Raw genomic sequence first — 16,834 nt, forward strand, 5'->3', positions numbered from 1 at the left:
AAATAAATAAATAAAAATAAATAAATAAATAAAAAACCATCTAGTCCAGGGCTGTCAAATCAAACTTCCTGTGATGATAGGATTGTTTTTTATCCGTGCTGTCCAACAGGACAGCCACTAGCCACACGTGGCTGAATGTGATAGAGGAATGGAAATAATTATATTTAATTTTAATTAATTTAAATTTAAACAAGCACATATGGCTACAGTAGCTATTGGGTCAAACAACACAGAATTGTAGACATTTTCATTTTTAGAACTGCCAAAATAAAGGAAATAACTACAAAGGATAAAAGGGCAAAGATCTTTTAACTTACAATCAGCTGCAAAAATTAATGTCTTAACCAAAGATGATATAGTATTGTAGGGAGCGTTTCATCTTAGAGATTTCAGAATGACAACAGGTCTATGGATTATACTTATATAAAACACAGAACATTAGTTGGTGATTATAATTTATCTCACTTTGGATAACAACAACTGGCCAATCCAGTAAAAACCATCAGTGAATTATTTAGCACTATTTCTAGACAGAATGAAATAAGAAGCTGGCAGGAACAGGAGAAAACAAAGTGCTATTCTTGAAAGATAAAGTAGTGCTATTGCTAAAAATTTCCTAAGAATGCCGTTTAATGTTACCAGGTATTTTATTTTTATTAAATTTTTTTATTTTCTGATTTGAGAGAGACAGACAGACATTGACTTGTTCCATTCATTTATGCATTCATTGGTTGATTCTTATATGCGCCGTGACCCGGATTAAACCTACAACCTTGGCATATCAGGATGACACTCTGACCACCACAGTCATCCATCCAGGGCCATCAGACATTTTAACAATAATGTATATCCCTCCTGTTCACTGAATAAGCAGTTCCACTCCCTTAAAATAGTTCACTATACCTAGTTTTATTTGAAACATAAAGAAAAGAAGTTATTCTAACTAAAAGTGAAAACATTTTGTTTTCTTTGAAAGTTTTAAAGACAGCTATTGCTAATACTTTTAAGGTTCTATTACTAGTGGGGAAGATTAAATGACCTTGTAAATAAAACTGAAAAAAATCTCATTAGAGGTCAAGTGAATCTGCAACACATTAGTGACAGCAAAAGTATAGCAAAAACAAAGCTTTATTAGTTCATAGGAAAAACCATTGCTCCTAAGGCTGAACAAGTGGCATTGTGTAGGTAATTATAACAACAGACGGCTATTTGACTGCTATTAATTGAAAGTAATAGCACCAGAAAAAGAGCAAGGGGTACTACTTCTCACGGTGTGGCTCACTTGGTTACACCATATTATAATAAAGATGCCTATAAAACAAAGCAACAAGTACTTTTTACTCCAATCATAGATTCAGAGCTAGAAGGGCCTCATGTTGTCAATAAACCAGGAAATGAATCCGGAGAAGTTAGGTGACAGTCCTTTAGTAACATAGTTAATTAGTTAGAGATTGGAACTACAACTTCCACTTGTGAATTTCCAGTCCACAGTTATTTTCAATGTAGACCTAACCCATAACATAGTTCTTCATAGTCAAATAAAATGCTTTAGTCATTCAAGGGAAAGGATGTGCATCAGATCCTCAGGTCAGGTGCCTCTGGGCATTCTAAGGCTTGGCATCTAGGATTCTCTTAGGCCCACACAGCTACAAGAGAAAGGTAGCAGTGTAATAATGAAATCCTGCATAATACAAAGATAATAGTGACCACAAGAGTTCAGAAAGGCTTCACAAGACCTAGAGAGGGAGGGAAGGAAAATAGATAACTTACATTTTACAGTTTGAGGAAACAGAAGGGCTGTGCTTATAACCATCTTCTTGGTCAGCAGTTTGCATACTTGTTTGATCAAGTTTTTACAATACATACCAATGCATAGATATGTAAATGCACATGTAATTAAAATAAACTTTCACAAAGTATTTTTAGCACATAAAGTGCTTTGCTATTTTATATTCTAGTTCATTTTTTAAAATGTTGGTCTGTCCCACTAAATAGACTCCATGACCCACTAACTGGTTAAAACTTGTTTGATAAACTACTTGTGAAAATGGTCTTCAGCAAAGGCATGCACACTGTGTGAATGCTCGGGTGAAGCAAGAAAATGTTGAAACCTTTCTATTTAAAACTTATCCTTCATTCCTTTTATGTTTCATGATACACGTACATGTGAGACATTAGTACTATTCAGTATTAACGGTATGTGGCCAAAATGTTTAAGACGTGAGTCTCGGATCACTGGGTGTTCAGTAAATGCAGACTGCTGATCAGCTGAATCAGAGCCTCGGCTGGAGGGAATCGTTTTATGCTACCAGAACCGGAGGTTCGCTGTTCTAGAACAAGTCCGGTTAAAATAAAAATTATAATCTGTGCTTTTGGAAGGTATTTTAGAGGTCTTTTAAACCAACCTCAGGATTAAAAGTTTTTAACTGTTCCTTCTTTGCTTCTATCTCCTCACTTTTTTCATAACCCAACTCTCAATACAAACGCTCCTCTATTTTTCCCGCCTCCCCTTCCTTCCAAATAACTGTTGCTCCAGAATGCCATTCATTCATTGATTATAATGGGTAGTGTCGGGAAAGACTGTTGATAATGATTTCCTGAGAAAAGGTAATTTTAGGAAAAAAACCTCCACCCTCTTGATGACTTCAATGGGTACAGATGACAGGATGCTGTTCACTGTCAAATTTTCCAAGTCACTAATTGAGGATACAGTGAGTATTCTACAAGTAGGTAATTTACTTAGCGACTGAGTATTTTTATCTAGGGAACTAGCCATAGAGACAAAACTACTACCACCACCAATACCTACACCACCAAACAGACCAAGAACAAATAAATATCAAACAAAAACCACAACGGAAGGGGGAGGAAAGGTATTTAAAATTCATTCAGCACCTATATTTTCTCTACGTTGCTAATCTCTTTCAATATCTAGCAGAAACCTTTAGTGTAAATATTACTATGCACTCATCATAGAATAAAAACTGAGGCTCAAATTGAGAGGTAGTTTTTCAAAGGTCATAGAGCTTTCAAGTAAGATTCAAACCCTTCGTTATGCCAGGTTGCTCCTGCCACAAAAGGAGCGTGGATCTAGCTGCTGAACAAGAAACTGAACATGCCGAAACCAGTTTGGCTCAGTGGTAGAGCGTCAGTCTGCGGACTGAAAGGTCCCGGGTTTGATTCCAGTCAAGGGCATGTATGTTGGCTGTGGGCACATCCCCGGTGGGGGATGTGCAGGAGGCGGCTGGTCGATGTTTCTCTCTCATCGACATTTCTGGCTCTCTATCTCTCTCCCTTCCTCTCTGTAAAAAATCAATAAAATATATTAAAAAAAGAAAAGAAAAGAAACAGAACATGATACAAATTACTTTTCTGTCTATGGGTACCATCAATGAGTAATGAGGTTATACAACATAAATAAAAGGTATTGCACTACCCAGGGCCAGAAAAGGTTGCATAATTGCTAAGTTTAAAAACCCATAAAAGTAGAAAACCACTTCATATGATTTTTGTGGGTAGTTGAGTAACCACTACAACACACTAAGAAAGGTCCTTAATAACAGATGGTATTTTTTAAAGTAAGAGGTATAATAAATGGACTAATACTTACAAATTTTTCACTTGCATTGCTTGTGTAAAGCTTTCCTTTATCAACAGGACTTTTATAAGACTGTTGTAAGTTTCACTGTCGAACAAAACATCTTGTTTTTGTGCTTTCAGGAAAATATTATATGCATCTATGAAGAAAGTAAAACAACAAAAATGAGAGGACATCAATCTGAAGTGGCAAAGAAGAGGGGGGAGAAAACCGAAAACCTAGCCCGAAACCCACATATTTGTTTCTTTTAAATTTTACCAACAAAACCACTCTACAGAGACATTCACACTGCTGATGCAAGCAGATGCTCTCTCTCTTCTAATCTTTAAAATACAAAGTGAGTTTGGAAAACTACTGCCTAATCCAAACGGATGATGCCTGAAAGGGCCTCCTTCTACAGTTATCTTTCATATTCGCTTTCAAAAGTCAATGAATTATTTTCATGCCATGAAAATTAGAAACAGCTCTTCTGAATGTGTCAAAAGAGACCAGTGTGAAGTAAACTGCAAAAATGTGTCTCAAAGTCCAAATAAAGCAGAGGTATAATTTAGATTGAGGGGAGCAAAAGACTCATTTTAAAGCAATCTTTAATCTATAAATGGGTGGTTACAATGGTTAACACTGCCACACAATAGCATTAAAGTGAATATAGCCTATAATTCTAAAATTAGGAGATCAAATTATTTGGCTGCGACAGGACTTATACAAAAACATACAATTTTCAGATATACAGATATCTAACAAGTAAACTAGCAACATTTGTTTGACTGATTAACAGTTTTATTTCACTTGTTCACAATAACTGTCAGTGAATGAAAAGATGTTACCAAAGGAGAGGTATCTACACTTTTCAGTCACTTACTTTTCTGAAATAAAATTGCCTGGCTATAAACATCCAACTGAAACTGCAATCCTCTCCCTGGTGTGTATAAACAAATCACAATGAAGACTGGCATAACTGAATTGAGGCGCAACCTTCTATGGACATACTAGAACATATAGCTAAAAATGAACTTCCTACTAACGCTCACAAGAACATCTCGAGCTATTTCAGTATTTCCTAAACAAGCAGAGACCAGGCTTGTATTTATAATTAGGTTATTTGCATTAGCCCCTCTATCAAAATGACATACCAAAAACTGAATTATCCTTTCAAGTCAAATTCACAGAAAATAAAAGAGCAAAGGTATGGCATTAATATTTGTATCTTAACCAAAAAAAGAGCAGACTATCATTCAGTACACAATGCATATGTTTTCCTTTTAAGGGAGCTAAGAAGTTAAGATGTAATACAAATAGTGTTGACTTTCCAACAAGCATATATAACAGTTCACCAGTTTGTCAAATGAAAATAAATATGTATGATTTGAATATTTAAGATCAATAAAATAATCTAGAAAATCTTACTAGTTGTTTTCTAGAAATTGTAGTCGTCACATAAATTACTATGGCTGTTTATTATTTTCAGTAGTTAAAATAAAAAAGCATCATTGTAATTCACCAAACTCATTGACCGCAGTTCGTTTCTGACATGAGTCACACTATCCCTTTATGTATACCAAACTATTAGAAATTTGATAAAGTGCTAATGCAAGCATTCACTTCTCAAGGTACTCATATTTTGCTAAGCATTCAAATCCAAGATATACAAAAAAAAAATGACCAAAAGCTCTGAAAAAAATTTACAGGATAAAACCAATAGGTAAGTGTAAACTGTATATTAAAACCAGAATAGGGATGTAGCTCTGCATTTATAATAAACACTGCATTTACTTAGTTAATTGGCTAAATTTTTTTTACTTAAATAAAACAGAAACTTTGAAAAAGGCAATATGTGAAGGAGTTTTGGAATCCTTACCCAGAAACTATCTACTAACTTTACATTTATTTCAGTCAAGTAAAAAACTCCATTAGACTATTTAAGTAGTATTGATAATAATTAATTTTACATTTAGGTTTAAGAGCTGCATGGTGAAAGACTCAAGGATGAATAGACTGAATATGCAGCAATGAAAACTGACTCAGGAAGAATAAGCACAGGAGCTGAGCTTATTGAAATTTCATACATTTTATGTTTGTGTCACAAAATTTCTAGTTAAGTCAAGAAATTAAAAGGTTCTATAAATTTCTAAATTAATTTCTTTCTACTGACCAGAACCGAAAACTGTCAATATTAAAATGGAAAAAAATCTGCTACATATTGGTTAAATTATCATAAATCTTACTTCAAAGTCCACACAAAAACTGAAGGACGTAAAGATAATGGTACCATTTTATGGAGACAAACTAGCAAAATTAAAGGGAGCATAGTAATACTTGATTTTGGGAGAGTACAAAAAAGTCTAAGTGAAAACAGCTGGCATGAAGTTGGCAAGCTTACATCAGAGGGCTCAAGATGGTCATAAAATTTTAAAGTAGTGACGGTTGAAGTAGGCATGCCTTCAGGGAAGTAAATAAAGAAACAGGGCTCATGACCTGCCTCCAACCATAGATACAGTAGTCCCTCCTTGGAAAATTGTGCACTGCTCTGGGTAGTGAGATGAAATTGTGCATTGTCCTGCTCAGATTGTGAATCATCCCTTTGTCCAGTGTACCCACACTGTATATGCTACCCACCTATTAGTCACTTAGTTGCCATGTCCATTATCAGATCATCTGTCTCATTCTGCAGTGCTTGTTTGTGTTCAAGTATCCCTTTTTTTACTTAATAATGTGACATTCACATAACTTTTATTATAATATATTGTTATAACTGTTCTATTTTATTACTAGAGGCTCAGTGCATGAAATTCGTGTATGGGAGGGGGGAGGTCCCCTCATCCCAGCCTGTACCCTCTCTAATCCAGGACCTCTTAGGGGATGTCCAACTCCTGGAGATTGGGCATAAATAGGCAGTCAGACATCCCTCTCACAATCCGGGACCACTGGCTCCTAACTGCTTACCTGCCTGCCTGCCTGCCTGATTGCCCCTAACCACCTCTGCGTGATTGCCCATAACTGCACGCGCCCCCCCCGGCCAGTGGCCTGGTCACCCCCAACTGCCCCCGCACCAGCCTGATTGCCCCACACAGCCTGCTGTTCAGTCATTTGATCATCCTTCACTAACCCCCCTTCCAGCCTGGTCGCCCTATGCAGCCTGCTGTTCCGTAATCCTTCCAGTTGTTTTGGTCATGACGGCCCCTGGCTTTTTATATATTAGGATTAGTTATTGTTGTTAATTTCTTACTTGTCTAATTTATAAATTAAACTTTATCATAGGTATGTGTGATAGGTTCAGTACTATTGCGGTGTCAGGTATCCACTGGATGTCTTGGGACACATTCCTCACGCATGAAGGGAGACTACTATATTGGTTAATTACTTCAACATACAATGTGATTAGGGTAGTTAATATCCTAACGATTTTTTGCTTTCAAATAAAGCAAAAAAGCCCTAGCTGGTTTGGCTCAGTGGAGATAGTCAGCCCATGGACTGAAGGGCACATGCTGAGTTGCAAGCTTGATCCTCAGTGGGGGGCGTGCAGCAGGCAGCCAATCAATGATTCTCATCATTGATGTTTCTATCTCTCTCTCTCCCTTCCTCTCTGAAAGCAATAAAAATATATTTAAAATAATAATAAAAATAAAGAAAAGCAAAAAATATATTAAAATTTATATACCAAAACATTTTTGTGATGCTATTTTCAAAGAGTAATTTTGAAAAAAATGTTTACCTATTTTAGCTTTTTAGTATGAAAATCTTCAAAAGTACAGAAAAATCTAAATAGTGTAATGAACTCCAAACATCCGTCACCTGTCTATAGTAATAATTATCAACATTTTGCCAGATTTGCTCTTTGTTTTTTTATAGCTTAAGTATTTTAAAATAAATTACAGCCCTAGCTGGTTTGCTCAATGGATAGAGCGTCGACCTGCAGACTGAAGGGTCCCAGGTTTGATTCTGGCCAAGGGCACATGCCTGGGGTGTGGGCTCAGTCCCCAGTAGGGGGCATGCAGGAGGCAGCCAATCAATGATTCTCTCTCATCATTGATATTTCTATCTCTCCCTCTTCTTTCTTCTCTAAAATCAATAAAATATATTTTTAAATAAATAAATTACAAAAACCTAGATTTCTCTCATCTGTCAATACGTTATTATGTATTTCCAAATTTAGGATACAATCCTATAAATCATAATTATTATTATAATATCTAACAAAAATGAGAGCAATTCCTTAATATTACCTACCACTCAGTCAATATTTAAAATCTCCCAATTGCCCCAAAAAGTTTTCATTAATTAAAAAAATAAGAATTAATAATATACAATTACAGTTCCATCTCTATCCTATAAACATTCTAATTTGTGGGGCTTAGATCCATGTTTCTATTAGAAAGAACACCCCAGTGCACATGCTTACCTTTGCTTTTCTTCCTTTGGCAGGCACTCAATAGATCTCTCTGCAAATGAACTTCTTCAAGTGATGATACTGGAGTATTCAGGGAATCTTTTTTATCCTCTTCCCACAACTTAAAAACAAAATTATTTAGTTACAGAAAAAGTGGCAAATATGGTGATCTTTTCAGTAAAAAAAAATAGACTAATCTATGACCTAAAGTTATATTGACAGGAAAGTCTGTTATTCTTAGTTAAAAACAAATTACCTCAGGTACATCAAATGGAACTTCCTGATTATTGTTTCTAAGGATGTCTGCTAATAATCTTAATGTCTTTGCACGAGGAATAATATTTTCTTCTTGCATTTTATTCCAGGCAGCATCAGCTCTTTGCCAATCACTGTTTATTTCTACAAAATTTGATGAAACAGAAATGAATGAACATATTAAGTAGAATTCATGAAAATACTTAGGACTTTCTATTTGATGCTGAAGGAAGCATTATTTCAAATATTGACTCCAAGGAAAGGAACAGGGAGATTGTGGAACCAAAGTAAAACAAAACAAAACATACAAATAAACAACTTTTTTCTGTACTATACCTTTTGAATTTTAAACCATAGATAATCCTTACCTATTAAAAACCAACCCCCAGACTCCTCCCCAAAAAACCAACACAAAACCCTGAACTTTATTTATTTATTTATTTTAATATATTTTATTTTTAACAGAGAGAAAGGGAGAGAGATAGAGAGCTAGAAACATCAATGAAAGGAAAACATCGACCAGTTGCCTCTTGCACACACCCTGCCAGGGATGTGCCCGCAACCAACATACACGCCCTTGTCCGGAATCGAACCTGGGACCTTTTAGTCCGCAGACCGACGCTCTACCACTGAGCCAAACTAGCTTCGGCAACCCTGAACTTTATTAAACACCATAGAAATATGTTGATAAAGTTTGTCTTTTTAAAGTGAGAAACTGCCCACTGCTGAAATTAAAATCAGAGAGAGGTACTTCAAACTCTGGAAGGAGAATGAGTACATGTATAAAGTATAGTACATAGCTGAGCATCTTAAATAATTGAGTCTGCAACTGTACGATTTTCCTCAAAAGTGACTAAACAACAAATCTTTTTCACTTAGTTGAGTAGGGAGAATTTTGTCTCTTAGATTGACTTGAAAAATTTCTATGACAGTGTGTGATAGTTTTTTATAAAATTTTATTTCATTTTATTTTTTTTCAATCATTCTTTTATCCCCTCTATACCTCTACCCTCTCCACCCCTGAACTCACCATACTGTTGTCTGTGTCCATGACTTCTTTTTCTTTTTTGCTCAATTCCTCCATACCCTCCCTCCCCCGAGTTATCTGCCTGCTCTCTGAGTGTCTCTATTTGCTTGGTCATTCAGTTTGTTCATTAAATTCCACAATAGTGAAATCATATTATACTTGTCTTTTTCTGACTGGCTTATTTCACTTAGCATAATGTTCTCCAGGTCCATCCATGCTGTTGCATTGGTGACATTTTCTTCTTTTTTATAGCAGAGTAGATGTACCAGTTTTTTTCATCCACTCATTTTCTGATGGACACTGGGCTGTTTCTAGATTATGGCTATTGTAAATAACACTGCAATGTTCATAGGAGAGCATTATCCTTTCAAATTAGTGTTCCTTTGGATAACTCTCCAAAAGAGGAATCATTGGATCATGAAGCACTTCCATTTTTAATTTCTTAAGGTAACTCCATACTGCTTTCCACAGTGGCTGCACTAGTCTGTGTTCCCACCAACAGGGCAAGGGTTCCTCTTTCTCCATATCCTTGCCAACTAGTTGTTTGTTGATTTATTGATGTAGCCATTCTGACAGATGTGAGGTGTTATCTTATTATGGCTTTGACTTGCATTTCTGGATGATTAGTGACACTGAGTATTCTTTCATGTGTCCATTGGCATCTGTATGTCCTCTTTGGAGAAGTGTCTATTCAGGTTTTTTGCCCATTTTTTAATTGGATTGTTTGGGTTTTTGGTGTTGAGTTTTATAAGCTCTTTATAGATTTTAGATATTTACCTCTTAGCAGATGTATCAATAGTGAGTATGTTCTCACATTCAGTGATTTGACTTTTCATTTTGTTGATGATTTCCTTTGCTGTATAAAAACTCTTTAGTTGGAAGTACTCCCATTTGTTTACTTTTTCTTTTGTTTCCCTTGCCCAAGGAGATATAGCAGGAAAAAAAAAATTGCTACAAGAAATGTCTGAGATTTTACTATGTTTTCTTCTAGGATTCTTATGGTTTCATGTCTAACATTTAAGCTTTTAATTCATTTTAAATTTATTCTTGTGTGCAGTGTAAAAAGGTGATCTAGTCTAATTTTTTTTGCAAGTATCTGTCTAATTTTCCCAACACCACTTACTAAATAGACTATCTTTAGTCCATCGTATGTTTTTGCGCCTTTGTCAAATACTGACTATACAGGCATGGATTTATTTCTGGGCTCTCTATTCTGTTTCACTGCTTAGCAATGAGTTTGTACATCAATATGCATTACTCTGGAAAAAGATCTATACTCATGAACTCTGTCGACAGTTACCTAGTTATAGAAGTGACTGATAATATCTGGAGCCATGATTTTAACCAGTGTGCTGCAAGGATTTAAAAAACAGACAATAACTGCCTATTTAGTCAGGAGCACAGACCTTTTTTCCCTTAGATTGTTAAATAAAAAAATAACAGCCAACACAACAATAGCTGCCTGGTGTGAATGAATCAAAATTACACCTATTTTCCCCCCCATCAAATCGGCAAGAAATATAGAATATTTCTTGGTGCACTGCAAAATATCAATAATTAGTTTATGTGTGCCATGAGATGAAAAAGGTCGAAAAATCTCTGATCTAGGAGATTTAAGTAAAAAAAAAAAAAAAATAGTGTATATTCAAAAGTCCTATTAAATTCTGCAACTCTGATGAAGATTATTCTCACTTCTCATTACAGCAGTAAGAATATAAAAAATTATGAAGATTGCAGTGTCTAGCAATTAAATATAACATTTTGTGATAAAGTTCAATCTGCCCTCTTCTTGAACCTCTGTTGATAATTCTACATTTGATAATCCCTGATACTCCTCAAAGCAGAAGACCCCTTTCCTGTCAGTCCAATGCCTTCAACAGAATAAATAAATGTTTCCAAAATGAAAATATGAGGAACAGTCAGATTACTTACGATATAGTTTTAGCAGATTGTAGTACAGCTGGTCTCTGTCACATTCAAATAGCTTCTGTGTCAGCTCCACTAATTTTTCTAGAGTTTGAACCTTAAAAATACGAATAAGAGATGGATCTAGATTATATAAAATATTTTATAGTTGAATAATCCTTAAAATTAGCTTTACCCAAAAAAGGTAAATTAACTTTACTTCAAAATTAAAGGCCTGAGCATAATGATGTGAATTTGCTTAATGCCACTAGCTAGCCTGTATACCTTAAAATGATTAAAATGGGAAATTTTATGTTACATGTATTTTTTCATAATTTAAAAACAATTTTTTTTTTTAAGTGAAAGGATTCAAAGGTTCCTTGGAGTCAAGGACACAACATGGTCAATTATGTAGTAGAGGAAACCTTCACAAGGTACATTTGGAGAATTTTCAAAGATATTTGGGGTGGAGGACTCAGTGAGTATACACTCTGTTTTTCAAGAATATTCTTCCATACAAATTCCTCTTCCCCGGTGGCTTTTACTTGGCAAGATGTGGACAGACACCTGAACTGCAGGGGAGGTAGGATAAGTAAAGCAGAAATTGCACTGGGCTCCCAGCAAGCAACTCCTCTAGTCATTAAGGATTAAAGCAGATTTAAAAAAATTTTTTTAAATATATTTTATTGATTTTTTTACAGAGAGAAAGAGAGAGGGATAGAGAGTTAGAAACATCGATGAGATCGATCAGCTGCCTCCTGCACACCTCCTACTGGGGATGTGGAATCGAACCCGGGACCTTTCAGTCCGCAGACCGACGCTCTATCCACTGAGCCAAACCGGTTTCGGCTAAAGCAGATTTTAATTTCCAAGGAAATAAAGTTAGCCTGCTCAAAGTAAATAAAATAAGACAAGCTAAAATCTTCAGGGCCCAAATCAGAATTTTTAGGAACTATGACACCTCAGAAATAAGAATTAAGCCATAGCTTATTTGAAAACAACCAAAATAATAACACTATCTCCTGAAACCCCCAAATGCTCAGATGACAAGCAGGACACCTGCTTCCCACTCACAGTCTTAGGTAATTAGCTTTACCCAATTGAGACCAGAAATGAAACCCGAACCTGATTACTGGTAATACATCGATCACAAAACCACTGAAGTCTGGCAGGTCGTGCTCTAATGCCCGGAGTCTGTAAAATAAGAGAAGCACACAGCTCATAAGGTAAGACTGTAGCTAAATGTTAATTTTTCTAAGACAAATAGTTTTCCTTTAATAGATTTGCTGCCTCCTTCTCAAACATATACATTTAAGGAATCTACAACTTAAACCCATAATTATCAAAGACTTTTAGGATTAGAATAGAGCATAACCCACAACCAATGCTTAACCTGTGTCTTAAGATTTTAGTTATTTCAAAATGCTGTTTTACAGATCAATTTCATTCCATAAATCTTTAGTTATTAAAATGGTTAAGCTTCCTTTAGTTCAAAAAGAAATCTTGAAATAATGAACTTAAACTCCAAAGTATGTCAAATCTCTCTCTCTTTCTCTCTCTCTCTCAAATCCCAATAGATTCAGGAAGCAAAAATTACTAATGTTGCATAGACTTTAATAACAACTGTCACAATAAACCAATAGCTTTTAAAAATGCTTTGTAAAATTTCAGTGCTAAAAGTCTTCTGACTACCACAAATGCTTGCCTAGATCTAAAACTAAATGTCTAAAGAGCTAAGTACTTAAGTCAAGCTAAGTATTTACAATTAGTTCAGAGCCTTAGTTTATTTCAATAATTGAGTCATGTTATATCCTTTATCCTCAATAAGAAATTACTGGCATTTAGTCAATAACTCTGGCTTCAAAGCAATTATTTTACAATTCTGGATACTGGAATAAAAGCCAAACCATTATACATATAATTCCAAGGATTTGTCAGTGTAACTATAAGTAGTTTCATCTTGTGTAAGGGGGCTTCACCGTTAAATACTACAGTTCAATCACAGTATTATGATAATAAAACTACACACGGCTAGAGGCCTGGCTGCTCTAGTCCACAGGAGAAACCTTTACTGATACCTCCATTCAACTCGGCTGACCAAACCAGATACTCCAGATCTCTTACTTATAAACCTTTCTATTTTTATTTCTTAGAATAATATTATATAATGTTAAATTAACAACTAAAGCAGAAACTAACAACTCAGAGCTTTGACAGAATAATGAAAAAATTGGTACAGAAGTTGTATAAGTGTTCTCATGCTACCTGTGCAAGTGTTCACATTTTGGAATACAAGAAATGAATGTTGAATGAATTAATTTTTAACTATATTCTCAAGTATCATTAATATTTACATTTTCCACATAACCTCCACTCATGGATTTTCTTACATATCTGTTTTGCTTCACATGCATTATGCTGAACATGAAACCAACATCAACTGCATACAAAAAGCCCTAGAAAAAATACTAGACAATCCTCTTTCCAACATGGCAAAATGTAAGGGCTACATTCACTTACAACTTTCAATATTATTCTGATCCAAATGCCAACAATCTATAAATAGCACAACTTTTATAGAAAACTCTTCCTTTTGGTGGCTGATTAATCTCTGTCACTAGCAGGACAGCTGACTTGTACAGCACATATTTCTATGTTTCATTTTGAAATTGAGAACAGCTTTCACATATACTACTAAGTCTCAATCATCAAAAGAACATCTAGGTCAGATTAACTAAATCTCCTAGGCTTCTGTAAAAGAGTCTACATTTCTGGCTTATCTCTTAACATCTTACTGATTTTAAACACTGCAAGTTGAAGGCAAAAATAGAAAATGTAATAAAAACATGGAGAAGAATAAAATTCTAACTGGGACATTGAATATAACTTTTCAAAAACCAGTTAATGCTGAATTAAAACAACGGACTCACCTCTAGTTTTTTGTTTTGCTATATACAATCTATTTAATGAACAATGACAATACATTACTTGTTGTAATAAAAAATAATAAAAAACTGGGTTGCTGTGCTTCAAAATTCTTTGTGAAGTTCCAGTTTAGTACTAAGTTTACTTATATAAAGATAAAAAAATATTCTAAAATAACATTCGTTACTTTAATTTCATTATATTGCTGATATACTAATAAATCTGTTGTTATAACAAGGCTTTTATGTATACTAGTAAAAACAGATAAAGTAATTACTTCCTTTAAATGAAAAGAAATGAAGATTCTTTTACTTCAAACTATTTAAAAAAAAATCTTAATAAATTAGACTGAAATAGAAAATGTTATATTTTTTGTTTTGTTTTTGTAATAAATTTTTATTGATTTCAGAGAGAAAGGAAGAGGAAGAGATTGATAAATCAATGATGAGAGAGAATCACTGACCATTGCCTTCTGCATGCACCCTACTGGGGATCAAGCCCGCAACCCAGGCATGTGTTCTGACCAGAATTAAACCTCCAGTCTGCAGGCCAGCGCTCTATCTGCTGAGTCAAACTGGCGAGAGCTATTGATATGTTGTTGTTTTTTAATATATTTATAGATTTCAGAGAGGAAGGGAGAGAAAAACATCAATGATACGAGAGAATCATTGATCAGCTATCTCCTTTATGCCCCCATCTGGGGATTGAGCCCACAACCTGGGCAAGTGCCCTGACCAGGAATTGAACCATGACCTCCTGGTTCATAAGTTGATGCTCAACCACTGAGCCATGCCAGTTAGGTGAAAATGTTACGTTTTAATTTTTTTGTTTGTTTTGTTTTTTTGTTATTACTGCTGGAAATGGAAAATGGAAAACGAACAATTATCTCTAGCATCATGCTCTGTAGCCAGAGCATTAGGAGGAAAATCAAATGTATAAGGGGATGAGACAATAATAAGAACTCAACTAATGCCCTAACCGGTTTGGCTCAGTGGATAGAGCGTTGGCGTGTGGACTAAAAGGACCCAGGTTTGATTCTGGTCAAGGGCACGTACCTTGGTTGCGAGCACATTCCCAGTAGGGGGTGTGCAGGAGGCAGCTGATCGATATTTGATGTTTCTAACTATCTCTCTCCCTTCCTCTGTGTGTGTGTGTGGGAATTATTTATATATATATATATATATATATATATATATATATATATACACACACACACACACACACACACACAATACACACACACAATACACACACACACACACACACACACACACACATATATATATATATATATCAATAAAATATTTTTTTTTAAATCAACTATTTATCCCATACCCAGGATAGCAGGGGTGGAAAAAGGGTATCATAGAACTTATTAATCCTTTCAATGTTTGTCTTTTTCTTCAAAATCTTCAGAGATAGACTTATAGACCATGTCTAATAAGGAGGATAATATGTATGAGCAAGTCAAACTTAACAGTCTAACTATTGTCAACTGAACATGATGTACTTTAACCAGGTGTTAAGAGTAGACATTATAGTTCAAAGCTATAGTTATAAAAACAGCATGATAGCTGAAACAGGTTTGGCTCAGTGGATAGAGTGTCGGCTTGCGGACTGAGGGGTCCCGGGTTCGATTCCGGTCCAGGGCTTGTACCTTGGTTGCGGACACATCCCCTACAGGGGGTGTGCAAGAGGCAGCTGATCGATGATTCTCTATCATCGACGTTTCTAGCTCTCTATCCCTCTCTCTTCCTCTCTGTAAAATATCAATAAAATATATTTAAAAAAAAACAACCCAGCATGGTAGTGGCATAACAACAGACACATACATCAATGGAACAGAATCGAAAGGCCAGAAATAAACCTTTGCATATATAGTCAGCTAATATTTGACAAGGGAGCCAAAAATACTTAATGGGGAAAGAAGGTAATCCTATATAACAAAAGCCTAATATGCAAATTGTCCCCTCAGGCAGTTGCTTGAGAGCTCACTATGACATGAGCTTACCACCAGGGGCAGTATGGATCATGGTGGGTGTTGGTGACGCAGTGCTGGCAGAGAGCAGAAATGGAGAAGCTGCAGGCTCCAAAGAGCCCTGACAACAGTGGCACCGGGAAGGTGGAGCAGGTGAGTGGACTGTGCCAGGCCAAGGTGGGTGCGAGTGGGTGTCCCTTTGCACCACAGATAGCAATTGGGGGGGGGGGGGGGGGGAGGCTGGCCCCAATTGATGGCCCTGCAGATGGGATGGTGGAGCAGGTGAGTGGGCGGCGCCAGGCCAAGGCAGGGTGCTAGGCGGGGCTGTGGGGCTATGGGGCTGTGGGTGTGAACTGGGGTCCAATCTCTGTAGGCCACCCAAGGGACCTCATTCGCGCATGAATTCATGCAACGGGCCTCTAGCCTCTTAAGGAAATGTCATTGGGAAGACTGGATAATCACATAAATATATAAAAAGAATAATATATATTCTCAGATAAAATATAAAAAAAAATACATATATATAAAGAATATATATTATATGAAAATACATAAAAAGGATAATATATATACAAAAAGAATAATATGTATATTCTCATTATAAAAATAATAATATATATAAAAATAATAATATATATATTCTCATTATAGAAAACATTGAAAAGCATAAAACAAAATAACAGGTATAATCCCATCCTCCTACAATAATCCATGTATAAAAATAAGTCTATGTTCATTTTAATCACTGGTTTAATCTTA

The 16,834-nt window shown here is 35.5% G+C and overlaps 1 protein-coding gene across 5 annotated transcripts in view; it reads right to left on the minus strand.

Moving 5' to 3' along the window:
- Positions 1-16,834, minus strand: part of LRPPRC (leucine rich pentatricopeptide repeat containing) — a 79,744-nt gene that overhangs the window by 15,508 nt on the left and 47,402 nt on the right. For 3 of the 5 annotated variants that reach the window (XM_036435167.2, XM_036435164.2, XM_036435168.2), the window contains exons 26-30: positions 12,298-12,366; positions 11,200-11,290; positions 8,242-8,384; positions 7,998-8,106; positions 3,611-3,737 (exon numbers count right to left, since the gene is read on the minus strand). In XM_036435167.2, the coding sequence (XP_036291060.1) occupies positions 3,611-3,737; positions 7,998-8,106; positions 8,242-8,384; positions 11,200-11,290; positions 12,298-12,366 (539 nt within the window). Of the gene's footprint in view, positions 1-37; positions 132-3,610; positions 3,738-7,997; positions 8,107-8,241; positions 8,385-11,199; positions 11,291-12,297; positions 12,367-16,834 lie in introns of all 5 variants that reach the window. The other 2 variants (XM_036435169.2, XM_036435166.2) reach the window with 2 other exon arrangements.

This window comes from Pipistrellus kuhlii, unplaced genomic scaffold, assembly GCF_014108245.1.
Source record: "Pipistrellus kuhlii isolate mPipKuh1 unplaced genomic scaffold, mPipKuh1.p scaffold_m20_p_13, whole genome shotgun sequence".
In the NCBI taxonomy this organism is placed as follows: domain Eukaryota; kingdom Metazoa; phylum Chordata; class Mammalia; order Chiroptera; family Vespertilionidae; genus Pipistrellus; species Pipistrellus kuhlii.